Source organism: Calliphora vicina, chromosome 3 (assembly GCF_958450345.1).
Source record: "Calliphora vicina chromosome 3, idCalVici1.1, whole genome shotgun sequence".
Lineage (NCBI taxonomy): Eukaryota > Metazoa > Arthropoda > Insecta > Diptera > Calliphoridae > Calliphora > Calliphora vicina.
In genome coordinates this window covers 123854897-123870170 of record NC_088782.1, presented here as the reverse complement: position 1 = coordinate 123870170, position 15274 = coordinate 123854897, and the positions used below count along the sequence as shown (strand labels likewise).

At 35.7% G+C, this 15274-nt stretch overlaps 2 protein-coding genes across 2 annotated transcripts; one reads left to right on the top strand and one right to left on the bottom strand.

Moving 5' to 3' along the window:
• The first annotated feature begins 211 nt into the window (after window positions 1–211).
• TrpRS-m (Tryptophanyl-tRNA synthetase, mitochondrial) lies at window positions 212–5119 on the top strand. The gene is made up of 4 exons (XM_065503989.1): window positions 212–476; window positions 541–702; window positions 774–1036; window positions 4039–5119. Exons 1-4 carry the CDS (start codon window positions 354–356, stop codon window positions 4937–4939), a joined length of 1449 nt encoding a protein of 482 aa, XP_065360061.1. The 5' UTR covers window positions 212–353; the 3' UTR covers window positions 4940–5119.
• A 2088-nt stretch (window positions 5120–7207) lies between these two features.
• On the bottom strand, window positions 7208–10454 carry LOC135955734 (mucin-2-like). The gene is made up of 2 exons (XM_065506092.1): window positions 10445–10454; window positions 7208–10374 (listed from the first exon to the last, which is right to left on the bottom strand). Exons 1-2 carry the CDS (start codon window positions 10452–10454, stop codon window positions 7208–7210), a joined length of 3177 nt encoding a protein of 1058 aa, XP_065362164.1.
• Between the last annotated feature and the right edge of the window lie 4820 nt (window positions 10455–15274).

The following is a 15274-nucleotide window of genomic DNA, read 5'->3' as shown; positions in this document are numbered from 1 at the left end:
TAAAAATCATTTAAATTCTCACTCCTTTCCTAAAATCTAACGGTAATTGTACTACCTTCTTAAGCAGTGGTGAATTTCTAGCTTTCTCAACACTCTGGCATCTCTCTATCATTTTCCCCCTCTTTTGAACACATGTTTTTTGTTTTGATTTTTTTCTCTGGCTTGTTGTTGTTTTTTTTACAACAAATTCAGTAAATTCCCTTCAAACAGACACAAGTGACGCAAGATTATCAAAAAAAATAAAATTTAGAAGGCAAAAATATTTTCTAAAGGAATTTTAACAATTATTTTCAATAAAACTCTATATTTTACTAATAAAATCGCAAAAGTTATAAATTTATAACTAAAAAACCATGCATAGTTTGAAAATTTTGCAAAGATGGCCGCTAATAAAAGCTAGAAAAGCTACACACATAATGCAAACAGCCTCTATATCGGTGAGAACAGTGGAAAAGCCCAAAATTAAGGAGGAGGAGGTAAGTAAATCAAATAAATATTTAATAAAAATTATTATCTTTATAATAATATTGCTTATTTAAGAACTCCCTTTATCCACGCAAAATATTCTCGGGCATACAACCTACCGGCCAATTGCATTTGGGCAATTATCTGGGTGCCATACAAAAATGGATAGAGCTGCAAAATAACCAAGAAGATGTTACCTATTGCATAGTCGATATGCATTCTATAACAATAGATCAGGTGGAATTCAAATTAATTTATAATTTTCTTATATTTTTTTTATTAAAACGAAATTCTTTTATTATTCATAGAATCCTGCTGTTTTACGTGAAAATATTTTCGAAATGGCCGCCACCATGTATGCCTGTGGTCTTAATCCTGAAGATGGCAACTTGTTTGTCCAATCATCGGTTAAGGAACATAGTGAATTGTGCTGGATTTTAAATTGTTTATGCACCATGGCTCGTTTGGGTCATTTGCCACAGTTTAAGGAGAAATCACGTAAAGTTAAAGATGTTCCGTTGGGTTTATATGTGTATCCAGTATTGCAGGCAGCTGATATAATGTTATACAAGTGAGTACTCCTTCATGAATTTTTAATTAATTAGGCGGGAGTTAAGAATGTTGTGAAGTTTGAAAAAAATTTAAAGATTTAGCTTAATTTTCAGGATGTCTGATTATTTTTAAAACTTACAGTATTACTTTTAAAAGAAAATATAGATTAATTAAGGAAATCTAAAGTATTAAGACAAAATGCTACAATGATTGGACCTTATTAGAGTCAAATTCTGTAAAATATAAGATTAAAATTTTGAAATATTAAAATTAATTTAAAGCGATATTAAAAATTGGAGTTGAAATGCTAAAAATTAAAACTCAAAACTTAAAATTCAGTGCAAAATATTAGATATTGTTTCTGAGCTCATGAATATTAGATTCAATTATGAAATAATTGAAACATATACAATTTGTGATAAATATTTGAATTGAAACTTTTTAGGAAATAGTTATTTATGTGAATTGTTTATAGTTTTACAGAAATAAATTCGATTATTTTTGGAAGGGGTTTTGTTTAAAATTTTATTGATATTCTAAAATTTGATACCAAATTGAAAGGAATTTGCATTAATTAAAAATCAGCCGTTAAAATATATGTACAAATTTATGAATTTAACAGAAATTTAAAATTTTAAACATTTTTCGATTTGCCTCGATTTTTCATTATCAGTTCGAATTTTAATAAATGTTTTGTTCTGCTGCGAATTTATTATCTAATTTTAATTAAAAACAATATTTAAAACATATAAAGTTTTACAAAATTTAAACTTTTATAACTTAGATCGTTCAAATTAAACAAAAATTTCAGTTCGAAAATTTTCGAAGTTTAACAAATTATTCAATTTGCATAAAATTTATCATTTCTGATTATAAATTGATGAAATTGCCTAAAATATTAAAAAAATTTATGTTCGAAAATTTTCGAAGTTTAACAAATTTTTCAATTTGCATAAAATTTATTATTTCTGTATTATTTCTATTTTTGATTGTTCCAAAAATTTTAAAATTATAAAAAAGTTTTCGTGTTGTTTAAAATTGGTCAGTTTTTATTTAAATCATAATTTAAAATATTAAAATTAAATGAAATTATTTCAAAAATAAAAATTAATTAAAATATTGAAAAATTTTATGTTCGAAAATTTTCGAAGTTTAAATTTTTGCGAATAGAGGTTCGAATTTATTATTTTTAAATTAAAATCAATGTTAAAAAGATAAAAAATTTAATGAATTAGAATTTTTGCAATATTAATTGATCAATTTTGAAAAAAATCATGTTCGAAAATTTTCGAAATTCTAAAAATATTTCTTTTTTACTTAAAATAAAAACTAAACTATTATTTGAAAATTAAAAATTGTGTAAAATATTAAATAAATTTAAGTTCGAAAATTTTCAAAGTTTAAAAAATTTTGTGAATTAATTGGAATTTATTATTTTTGATGTAAAATCACATTTAAAAGATTTAAAATGCATTGAATTTAGGTTTTTCGATGTTCGAAAAATTTCGAAGTTTAAAATATTGTAAATTTGTTCGATTCTCTTCGAATTTTTTATATTTTAAAACATTTAAAATATAAGTACTCCATTAAATTTAGATTTATTAAATTAAAAAAAACCTGAGAATATTGAAAATTTCTATGTTCGAAAAATTTCGAATTTTCAAACATTTTTTGAATTGCCTCGAATTTTTTTTTATATAAACAAATTTAAAAAACAAGTAAGAAAGCTATATTCGGCTGTGCCGAATCTTATATACCCTTCACCAAATTATACTTCAAAATACAAATTTTAAATATTTTTAGGTAAACAAAATTTTTTTTTGAATTTTTTGGAAAATTTTTTTTTGTTAAATTTTAATTTTAAAAATTTTTTTTTGTTTTTTAAATTTTAAAAAAAGATTTTTAGTTTTCAAAATTTTTTTTGGTGGAAAAAAAATTCGGTTTAAAAATATTTTTTCCGATTTTGACCCATTGTAGGTGCACTTACTAGGTCTTATATACGTCGTTGCAAAGGTCTTTGAAATATCAATTATTAGATATCCATATTGTCTATATTAAGGACTTAGTAATCCAGATATAGGTAAAAAAACGAGGTTGTCCTGGTTTTTTCCTCATATCTCAGCCATTTGTGGACCGATTTTGCAGATTTTAAATAGCAAACTTCTCGAAAGCATGTCTGACAGAATTATTGAAGATTTTTATACCAAAGATATCTGGGGTCTTTAGAAAATTGATTTCAAGAGACAGACGGACATGGCTTAATCGACTCCGCTATCTATAAAGATCCAGAATGTATATACTTTATAGGATCGGAAATAAAAAATGTAGAACTTACAAACCCTTCACGAAGGTGAAGGTTATAATAAAAAATTCATTGAATTTGGAATGTTCAGACAGTTTCAAAGTTTATTTTTTTATATTTTCATAGAATTTCTTATAATTTTATAAAATTTTTGCAGCAAAATTTTCATTTTCAAAAATCTGTATTAGAAAATTTGTAATTTTGGTTATTTTGTTGGTCAAATGAGGTGTCAAAAGTGTTAATTAACAAAATTTTCAGGTTATATTTAACAATTTTGAAATTCAAATAAATTAAAATTTTTTTTCGAAAATAAAATTTTTGCAAAAAAATCGATATTCGAAATTTTGTTGAAATTTGAGAAAATTTAGCATTTTGCTTAATTTAGGCTATTTATGACTAAAATTAATAAAACTAAGGAAAAGTGTTACAAAATTTTACAGTTTTGAAATTAAAAAAAATTTCAAAATTTTTTCGAAATTAAAATTTTATACAAAACAAAATTGACATTAGCTTTAATTTGCAACATAGGTTAAAAAATATATATTAAAAAATAGTTCTTCACATTTTCGAAATTAAAATTATATTCGAAATTATTAAAAATTGTATCAAAGATCCAAAATCATATAGATTTCCCCAACAAATTTACTTTAAATTCTTCTAAATCCTTCTTCAACTTCTTCTATTTCCCTTCCCCCATTTAATTCCTTATACTATTCCAGAGCCACCCATGTTCCAGTTGGCGAAGATCAGCTGCAACACATACAATTGACTCAACATTTAACGCGTATTTTCAACACTCGTTATGGCCAGACATTTCCCGTTTGTCATGCCATGATTGACAATCAGGAGGCGGCACGCATACGTTCTTTGCGTAATCCCACAAAGAAAATGTCCAAATCTGATCCAGACACTAGAGCCACTATCAGCATAAGGGATGAACCCGATGTTATAGTGGAGAAAATTAAAAAGGCCGTAACTGATTTTACCTCAGATGTTACTTATGATCCCATTAATCGTCCTGGTGTGTCTAATTTAGTGGCCATACATTCTCTAGTATCTGGAACCGCTATTGAACAAATTATCGAAGAAGCCAAAACTCTGGACACAGGACGCTATAAACTAAGAGTAGCCGAGGCAGTGGTAGAACATTTAAGACCCATCAAGTCAAAAATTGATACACATTTGGAGCGTAAAAGTGAATTGATCTATATGTTGGAGCAGGGCGCGGAAAAGGCACGCCAGCAGGCTCAAGAAACTTTGGAGGATGTTAAGCAAAAACTGGGTTTAGGCACTTATGCCAATATACCACAATCCATAGATGTAAATAGTTTCAGTGATCAAATTGAGGAGAAACCTATGAAAGAAACAAAAGTAGAAGCCACCCCAAAATTAGATGACAATGGCAAACCGATAGTGCCTAAACAAAAGATACGTGTAGAAAGTAGAAGATCCAATCATACACAGAGTTTGGCACCAGCATTTGAAATGGGTTTGGCTGGCGTTCCTAAATTGAATAATAAAATTGATATGGCAGATACCAGTAGTAAAACCACATTACAACAAACAAAGGAACAAAGCTCAGCTCAAGAGGTAGAGAGCACGGAAAAATCTATAAACTAGTTAAAAATCTAGTCTTTTTTAGTTAATTTTATATAAATAATTTTAAATGTTTGTGTTTGTTATTGAAATGAAAATGTAAAAGATTTTCATTTGAAATTGATTTTATTAAAATGAAAACAAAATTTCTTTGTTGAAAAATGTATGACTTAATAAAAGGAAATACTGAAATATTTGACCAAATTTTAATTTGTTTCCTTTAGTTTTAGTACTTGGGAACTGGGAGGTGATCCTTCTTAGCTTATAATTACAGTTCAGTTGCCTTGTCTGCTTTTACACAGGACAAGTTTGCTTGCCGCAAGTCTGAGTTTATAGGAGAGAGAGGTAAGAAGAAAGAAGAGGGTTACACACTTGCTTGTACTGGACAATCTCTCCAATTCTCTTTTGTTTTCTCATTTTCACTATGGCGTCTATTAGATTTTGACATACAAAATTGAACACAGACTTGCTGTGTGTAAACAGACGAGAAAGTTTAAAAGGGAATCGAAGGGACTTGTTTCAAGTAAACTTGCTGTGTGTAAAAGCAGACTTTCTTATCTAGATCTCGTTCTTTGGGAAAACCCCTCCGTTAGATACTGCTGTTGCTAATATGGCAAACTTTGGCCTAATGGCACTTGTCCCATGTCGTGGAACAAAACAATCACGTTCCGTTTTATTCTTCACTTGCTCTGTTCTTCTAATTTTTATAAAAAGTTTATGCCCATGTTGTTGTTGTTGTAGCAGCTTCAACAATTTTACAATATTTAATCTGGGGGTTCTGCAAGATCCAGTCCAAGGAATTGTGCTACTTTAGCTGGGTGGGTCCATAAATCTACTGGCCGTAGTGAAGTAGGGCTGGCTGTACAGTTGAAAATGTGGAGGGTATCATGGGGACCCTGACCACATGCTGGGCATAAGTTGAGGACGGCACGCTGTCTCCTCGTATTTTCTAAGGTCCTGTCTGACATGCATCGAAGTTTGGATGACTGCTCCGGTGACATCCCAGAAGGAACTGTTGCGTCAGCATGACGTTATGTTCCCTGACCGGTAGAACCTTAGTTTCCTCGTGAAGGTGGTGTTCTGAGGTAATTTGGAGGCAGCCTGTGACGGTCCTTAAGGCTGCATTTTGGCAGCTTTGAATATTTCTCCACTGAGTATCACTTAACGAAGGCGGCCATGGTAGTTGGTTCTGTTGTAGGTTCTTCTTGCCCATGGCAACAGTTGAACTGGGTTTTATCCCTACTCTATACTCAGATTTGAAAGTTTCTGTCTTCCAGTGATCAAAAGACGAGCTTCCCTTTCGCTACCTATAACATATAACCCATTCCCCTATACTCTGCTCTAAAGTCAGTTGTAGGGTTGGCTGGACAGTTGAATATGTGGAGGGTGTCATGGGGACCCTGACCACATGCTGGGCATAAGTTGAGGACGGCACGGTCTACGCGGGACCAGAAGACATTAAGCCTGTTGCTCCATCCTGATTTTAGTTGTGCCAGAACGAGTCTTGTTTTATGCTTCAGAATCTTCTCTGCTATCGGTGATGGGCGACCTCCAAGTATGACATTCATACGGTATCCTGCTACCGCGGATTTGATAGCGTCTCTATGAATGTCGTTCAACGCTGTCATATACGAGTTGCTATCAAATGGATCCGGCACTCTCCTCTATATGCTCTCCTCGTATTTTTAAGATCCTGTCTGACATGCCTCGGGGGAGTCTCCAACTCTGTGATGTTGAAGTTTGGCTGACTCCTCCGGTGACATCCCAGAAGGAACTGTTGCATCAACATGACGTTATGTTCCCTATTCTATAGTCAGTTCTAAGTCTCTATACTTTGATCTATACTCTGATCTATACAATAGTCTGCTCTATAATCTACTCTAGACTTTGCTCTATACAGGCCTGTCACAGAATTCCATTCAGATCGAAAGTGGAATTAATTCCGTAATTTGCTTCTTCACAAAAAGTAAAACGAAAATTTCTTTCGGAATGAAACCACTTTCAGTTTTCGATCGGAATAAAAACTACGGAATTGAAACCAATCCGAACGAAATGTATGACAGGCCTGATAGTCCTCTATATACCCCGCTCTATAGCCAGCTCTATGGTCACTTCTTCCCTAAACAAATATAACTAGGAATGGAATACCAAGTTCGATTTAAAACAAACATCCCCTTTAAAAATACTTATTTTCCCAATCCTAGTAAAGAATTTTAAAAATATAAAAATTTTCATCAATATCCTTTATATTTTATTTAAGATTAAGATTTAAGTTGCATCATATAATACAGTTTACTTTTCAATGTCACATTTTACATATCTGGCAAAGTTGCAAAAGCGTTTCTCTTTATCGAAGTACAGACCCTGTGGACACTTGTTTACAATAGTTTGGTGTAAGTTACACATATAGTAGGTGGCACAATCTTTAGGATCTCTTATAAATGTACCGGGTCGTTTGTTTAAACACAAATTTTGAATGCGTTCATCATCAATAGTAGTAGCTGCCTTTTTGTTGGTTGTCGCTGGTGAATTGTGGAATTTTCCCAAAAGTTTGCGTATTATATTTTTTTGAGGTGTTATGGCGGCCTGTGGTTTTTGGAGTTTGCTAGGACATGGTGTTGTAGTCGGAGGGTTTGTTGGTGAGTTGCAGGGTGTCGTAGTTGGTGGTTGAGTTGATTGTTTGCAGGGTGGTGTTGTTGGTTGTGTTGGTGGATTGCATGGTGTGGTAGTTGGTTCAGTTGTAGGTTCTGTTGGGGGACGGCATGGTGTGGTAGTTGGTTCAGTTGCAGGTTCCTCTGGTGGGCTACATGGAGTGTTAGTTGGTTCAGTTACAGGTTCCGTTGGAGGACTGCATGGTGTGGTAGTTGGTTCAGTTGCAGGTTCCGTTGGAGGATTGCATGGTGTGGTAGTTGGTTCAGTTGCAGGTTCTTCTGGTGGACTGCATGGAGTGGTAGTTGGTTCAGTTGCAGGTTCTGTTGGTGGATTGCATGGTGTGGTAGTTGGTTCAGTTGCAGGTTCCGTTGGAGGATTGCAGGGTGTGGTAGTTGGTTCAGTTGCAGGTTCTTCTGGTGGACTACATGGAGTGGTAGTTGGTTCAGTTGCAGGTTCCGTTGGTGGATTGCATGGTGTAGTGGTTGGTTCAGTTGCAGGTTCCTCTGGTGGACTACATGGAGTGGTAGTTGGTTCAGTTGCAGGTTCCGTTGGAGGACTGCATGGTGTGGTAGTTGGTTCAGTTGCAGGTTCCGTTGGTGGATTGCAGGGTGTGGTAGTTGGTTCAGTTGCAGGTTCTTCTGGTGGGCTACATGGCGTGGTAGTTGGTTCAGTTGCAGGTTCTGTTGGAGGATTGCATGGTGTGGTAGTTGGTTCAGTTGCAGGTTCCTCTGGTGGACTACATGGAGTGGTAGTTGGTTCAGTTGCAGGTTCCGTTGGAGGATTGCAGGGTGTGGTAGTTGGTTCAGTTGCAGGTTCTGTTGGTGGATTGCATGGAGTTGTAGTTGGTTCAGTTGCAGGTTCCGTTGGTGGATTGCAGGGTGTGGTAGTTGGTTCAGTTGCAGGTTCTTCTGGTGGACTACATGGAGTAGTGGTTGGTTCAGTTGCAGGTTCCGTTGGAGGATTGCAGGGTGTGGTAGTTGGTTCAGTTGCAGGTTCCTCTGGTGGACTACATGGAGTGGTAGTTGGTTCAGTTGCAGGTTCTTCTGGTGGACTACATGGTGTGGTAGTTGGTTCAGTTGCAGGTTCTGTTGGAGGATTGCATGGTGTGGTAGTTGGTTCAGTTGCAGGTTCTTCTGGTGGACTACATGGCGTGGTAGTTGGTTCAGTTGCAGGTTCCTCTGGTGGACTGCATGGAGTGGTAGTTGGTTCAGTTGCAGGTTCCGTTGGAGGATTGCAGGGTGTGGTAGTTGGTTCAGTTGCAGGATCTTCTGGTGGACTGCATGGAGTGGTAGTTGGTTCAGTTGCAGGTTCTGTTGGTGGATTGCAGGGTGTGGTAGTTGGTTCAGTTGCAGGTTCCTCTGGTGGACTGCATGGAGTGGTAGTTGGTTCAGTTGCAGGTTCTGTTGGTGGATTGCAGGGTGTGGTAGTTGGTTCAGTTGCAGGTTCTTCTGGTGGACTGCATGGAGTGGTGGTTGGTTCAGTTGCAGGTTCCGTTGGATGATTGCAGGGTGTGGTAGTTGGTTCAGTTGCAGGTTCTGTTGGTGGATTGCATGGTGTGGTAGTTGGTTCAGTTGCAGGTTCCGTTGGAGGATTGCAGGGTGTGGTAGTTGGTTCAGTTGCAGGTTCCTCTGGTGGACTGCATGGAGTGGTAGTTGGTTCAGTTGCAGGTTCCGTTGGAGGATTGCAGGGTGTGGTAGTTGGTTCAGTTGCAGGATCTTCTGGTGGACTGCATGGAGTGGTAGTTGGTTCAGTTGCAGGTTCCGTTGGAGGATTGCAGGGTGTGGTAGTTGGTTCAGTTGCAGGTTCTTCTGGTGCACTACAGGGAGTGGTAGTTGGTTCAGTTGCAGGTTCTTCTGGTTGACTACATGGAGTGGTAGTTGGTTCAGTTGCAGGTTCCGTTGGAGGATTGCAGGGTGTGGTAGTTGGTTCAGTTGCAGGTTCTTCTGGTGGACTACATGGAGTTGTAGTTGGTTCAGTTGCAGGTTCCGTTGGTGGATTGCAGGGTGTGGTAGTTGGTTCAGTTGCAGGTTCTTCTGGTGGACTGCATGGAGTGGTGGTTGGTTCAGTTGGAGGATTGCAGGGTGTGGTAGTTGGTTCAGTTGCAGGTTCCTCTGGTGGACTGCATGGAGTGGTAGTTGGTTCAGTTGCAGGTTCCGTTGGAGGATTGCAGGGTGTGGTAGTTGGTTCAGTTGCAGGTTCTTCTGGTGGATTGCATGGAGTGGTAGTTGGTTCAGTTGCAGGTTCCGTTGGAGGATTGCAGGGTGTGGTAGTTGGTTCAGTTGCAGGTTCTTCTGGTGGATTGCATGGAGTGGTAGTTGGTTCAGTTGCAGGTTCTGTTGGAGGACTGCATGGTGTGGTAGTTGGTTCTGTTGGTGGATTGCATGGTGCTACAGTTGTTGGTTCTGTTGGAGGACTGCATGGTGTGGTAGTTGGTTCTGTTGGTGGATTGCATGGTGCTACAGTTGGTGGTTCTGTTGGAGGACTGCATGTTGTGGTAGTTGGTTTAGTTGATAAATTACATGGTGCTTTAGTTGTAACTGATAGGCTAGATCCTGGCTTTCTTACTCCACGACCACTACACTGTACAAACTCTGGATAATTACACAATTTCATTTTCTCATCATAATAAAAGCCGCCCACACAACGTTTACGAAACGTTCGACCCATATAACACTGATAGAAATGTCGACAAGAACGTGGATCTGTTAAAATCGCACCATCCGGCTGCGAGGTACAATCCGGTTTTGTCCAACGAGCTGCTGCGTATATTGACGGTATAAGCACAACAGAAAATAGAAAAAGATTTACTGGAAATACAAAAATTTTTATTGAGGTTTTAGGAATTGTAAATTTCTTTTTATTAAATTTAATATTTACAGTTTCTCATTGCGTTGAGTATTATTACTACTGATTGCCAGGAAAAACTTCAACTTTTCTTGCTTGTTTTGGTTAACAAACAAATCTAACATTTTGCTGGCACTGATAGCATCTTTTATAGTAAAATTTATTTAATAAATTATTAATTAGATAAAAATAATTAATGGCATTTTGTGATAGTTCTCTTATTAAATAGTTACATGAATATTACTAATAAAATAAAGAACATTATTTGGAATATCTTATCAAAATGTTTATTAGTTGTGTTGCCGGTAGCTTGTCGACGTTTGGGAAGGACGTGTAAAACATAATGATATCGAGCCATAACAGCAGAAATATCTTAAGGGAAAATATAAGCTGTTGAAATTTATTAGGTGTAACAAGTAAAAATGTAGCTTAAATTTACATCGTTTATATTGAATTAAAACATGCTAACAAATACGAAAAGGCTTCTTTTGTAAAGTTTGTTCAAGTGCACTTAAGTTATTTTTGCGGTTAGGGCTGGATATCATTGCATAATTGAGTTTCTATGGTGTCTAGAGGAAACGATTGTGTTAGTTATAAAGAATTACTGTTGCTGGGTATAATTTTAGTTAGTTGTGAGTTCAAGTGTACTTTTTTCTATTAAAAAAAAGAAAATTAAGAAGATTTTGATTGTAACTTAAGGCTAGATTTAAAACTAGATTTTCATTAAAACACATTTCAATTTTATTTGGGTTTTTGTAACTTATTTTATTAATATCTTATTGAACTTTCGCGATATTTTAGATTCAAATCCTTTACACAAGTGGCTCTAATACGCCACTTGCAATGTGCACTCTCCACATCAAAATGCTGATAAAATGGACAGGTCTGCAATATGGCCTGGCCGTTGACACAATAAATAAATGAATCACAACGCTTGACATTGGGAAATATATGCTCGCCATTTACCGGACATTTAATGCCATCACCCCAATGATGTTCATCTAATGCCTCTACTTCATCCACTTCCTCGTCTTCCTGCTTAACGGCTATTACACATTCGGCATTCGAGGGTAAATCACATTTGCCGGTCTTGGAGTTCCAATTAAGTTTAGGACTACAAGCCTGCAATAAAGCCTGACCATGATAGCACATATAATACTGTTGACAGTTGCCTGGATGAGGCAGGAAGACCAAAGCATAGGAGTTGCGTTGCAGGGCATAAATATTATAACAGTAATGATCTGCTTGGGAAGGCTTAACGGTAGTGGTTATAGCTGGGGTTGGGCTGGCAGTGGTAGACATAGGAACATTTTCTGCTATGATTATTTCGCCACACTCTACATTTTCCGAATTATCGCACAGTTTAGTTTCAGCATTGAACAGCATATTGGGGGGACAGGAGGCCACTACTCCTTCGCCATTTTTACCGCACAAAAAGAACAGTTTACAGTCATTGGGATTTGCCACAAATTCTCCCCATTCATGATCCAAACAATAGTCAATTTGGCGAGGTCTAGCCACATGCTTAGACGCTGTTAGTTGAGTTGCTCCCAGGAATAAAATTAGTATAACTAAAATGTTTAGAACAAAATTAAAAGAAAATTTTGGTAAATTATTTCCTGTAAACTCACTTTTAAACATTGTTTGTACTTTCTGCTTTCAAAATCTTATCAATATTAATTATTTTGTAACAATTTGATGTTTTCTGTTTCACTTTTAAAGATGTTCTAAATGTATTCACTCATAAATTTGAATATAACTAACGATCGTTCGTTATCTTCAACTATTTGAAATTCTTGTGAAGATCACTTTTTTATGCTGGATATTTTCGTAAAAGAAATTCCAAATTTGTTTACAAATTTATCAATATTTGTAATTCATTAGCTAGATAAACGTTGAACAGAAAATAGTTGGTGTTTAAGTATCAATTATTTGCAAAATATATATTGAAGGAAAGTAGGCAAATATTTAAAACAGTTCAACATTTCAAGCGTGAGATTTTTAAGATCATTACTCACACAAAGCAAACATATTTCTGTGACCAATGTGTGGCATTCGTTTCATTATATGAATCAGTTGCTATAGTCTATGTTTAGCTGGTTTCACTGTGAAATTTATTTAAAAGCTTTCAGCCTTTTTAAATGATGCCAGAGAAGCGGTAAAGCAACATGATCCTAAATGTCCAAGAATCTCCTTTCACTAAATATTGTTTGAGAATCATAAAGATTTCATAAAAATTCATTCAAATAATTTTTTTATTAAGATTTCCAAAAGACTGGAATCACAAGTAAAATGAAGAAGTTATAACTAATTTACCACAAGACCAAAGCTAAGAAAATATTCAAAGACGAAACTTTTATTAAGATTTCCACAATCCTGGTGCCGAAACATGAGAATCAAAGGTAAATAAAAGAAGTTATGCCAAATTTAAAAACATGTTCGAAGACGAAACTTCAAAACCTTCCTATATTCATTTCATGATTTTGATTATTCGATTGTGTCTCACACATCAGTGCAATACCACTTCCCCAACTACTCCAAGCTATTCACAAAGCTTCTCAGATTCCCCAGTAACTCATACGATGACAATCCAAAGAGCAGAGCTGTTAGGATTGTGAGAAAGAATTATGCTCAAAGTTCATTTCATTATTAAGTTCAAAGTTCCAGCCGAAATCAGGGTGTTCAACGACAATCTATGTAATCATAGGCACTACTATGAAGGCAATTGCTTTCCTATTCGCATCCTTCTTCCAATATGACAATTGATATCGGCCATATTATTGATGCTGCATTCAACAACACTTGCAACACTCTAAAATTAGTGTTCTGTTCAAGGAAAGTTCCGCGAGCATCTACTATTTTACGGTGAGGCCCATTTCAATCTACATGAGATCCAAGAGCTTGCAAATTCTCAAATTAGTGTTCTGTTCAAGGACAGTTCCGCGAGGATCGACTATTTTATGGTGAGATCCATTTCAATCTACATGAGATCCAAGAGCTTGCAAATTCTCAAATTTGTGTTCTGTTCAAGGAAAGTTCCGCGAGGATCGACTATTTTACGGTGAGGCCCATTTCAATCCAAATAAGATCCAAGAGCGTCCCAATTAATCCAGAAAAAATCACAGTTTGTTGTGAATTTTGGGCGGGCGGCATCATTGGTCCAGATTTCTTTGTGAACGACGTTGACCAGGCCATCACCGTCAAGGGAATGCGCTATAGGCCAATGATTACCAACTTCTTTTGGCCTGAATTGGATGATATGGACACCAACGACATGTGGTTTCAACAGGACGACGTTGAAATTGAACGTTATCAGAATCTTCCATTGAACTTTATAAAGATCTAAGATTGAACTTTATAAAGTCCTACGATTGAAGCTAAAATTGAACGTTATGAAGACCCTCGATTGAAGCTAAAATTCAACGTTGTAAAGACCCAGGATCATATACATATACAGATGGCTCCAAGTCTGCGGTTGGGGTGGCTGGTGCCTTTTATACTCCCCATCTTCAGTAGAGGGTGTGTTTCAGGCTACATGATCAATGTAGCCTACTTGGAGCCATCTGTATATGTATATGATCCTGGGTCTTTACAACGTTGAATTTTAGCTTCAATCGTGGGTCTTCATAACGTTCAATTTTAGCTTCAATCGAGGCTCTTATTAAAATTCAATGGAAGGTTCTTATAACGTTAAATTTCAGCTTCAATATAATTTAATCTGAGATTTCAGCGATTAAAAGGGCGGTACACTGGATGAAGTACTATTGGCGGGTGTGAATATGGTGTGAATATCCGAATCTGTACCGACAGTAAGCCTGCTATCAAATCCCTATCTGGCGTCTACTCGACATCCAGGTTGACACATGAATGCCGGGTACATCTTAACGAGATGGCGAGACATTCTAACTTGGAGTTATTCTGGGTGCCTGGTCACTCTGGTGCACTCTGGCAATGCTATTGCGGATGAACTGGCCAAAAGAGTCTCACGTCTACAAGCTGATGAGATCGATCATTTGGTCGGTTTACCGATATCTTGCTGTAAGTCAATCATACAGCGCACAGTGGGACAGAATCGAAATTTTTTGAAAATAAATCTGGCATTTCTAAACGGCTGGTCCGATCGGGATAAAATTTGAGTTGGATGTAGCCAAGGAGTATTCGAGTTTAAGTTATTAAAATGGGCCCTACAAATAATCCAGGGGCGGTGCTATGGGGGCTCAAAGTAGGGTACCTTTGACATGTAAAATTTTTAAGCACGTGGAATTTTTCTGTTTCCTATCCGATTTCAAAGATTTTTATATTTTCGGAAAGCGCTCGACTAGGTCTTGAAAAAACATGCTTGCGTGTGCTATTTATCTCTTATACTTTTCGAGTTATAAATTTTGCCATACCTTGGTCCGCTTTTTTAAAAATATGGGTCGTACTTTTGGACCGAATGGACTCGAATTTCTTTTATTAGTTAGACAACTAAATTACAAATAACATACAAAAGATTTCAAAGCAATAGCAATTATGGATCCAAAAATAAACGATTTTCAATTTAAATATTCAAAAAATAGTTAATTTTTGCTGTTTTTTGGGCGAAAAGGTGACTTAAATCTTTTTTAATTGAAAAAAAACTGTCTTTAAGAACATATAACAATTTTATGTTTATCTGAAAGATATCTTTACGGAGAACATTTTGATATAAATAACATGTCCTATTCTTAGAATAAGAATTTGACCTATTTTTTTTTATCAAAAATTCAATTTTGGGCCTCATGTTCTAAAATCCCAAAGCTGGGATCAGAAAACAAAAAGCATTTATGGAAACCTTGATGTGTTCCCTATTTATCGCCAAAGTATTTTCCCAGCCCCAAAGGA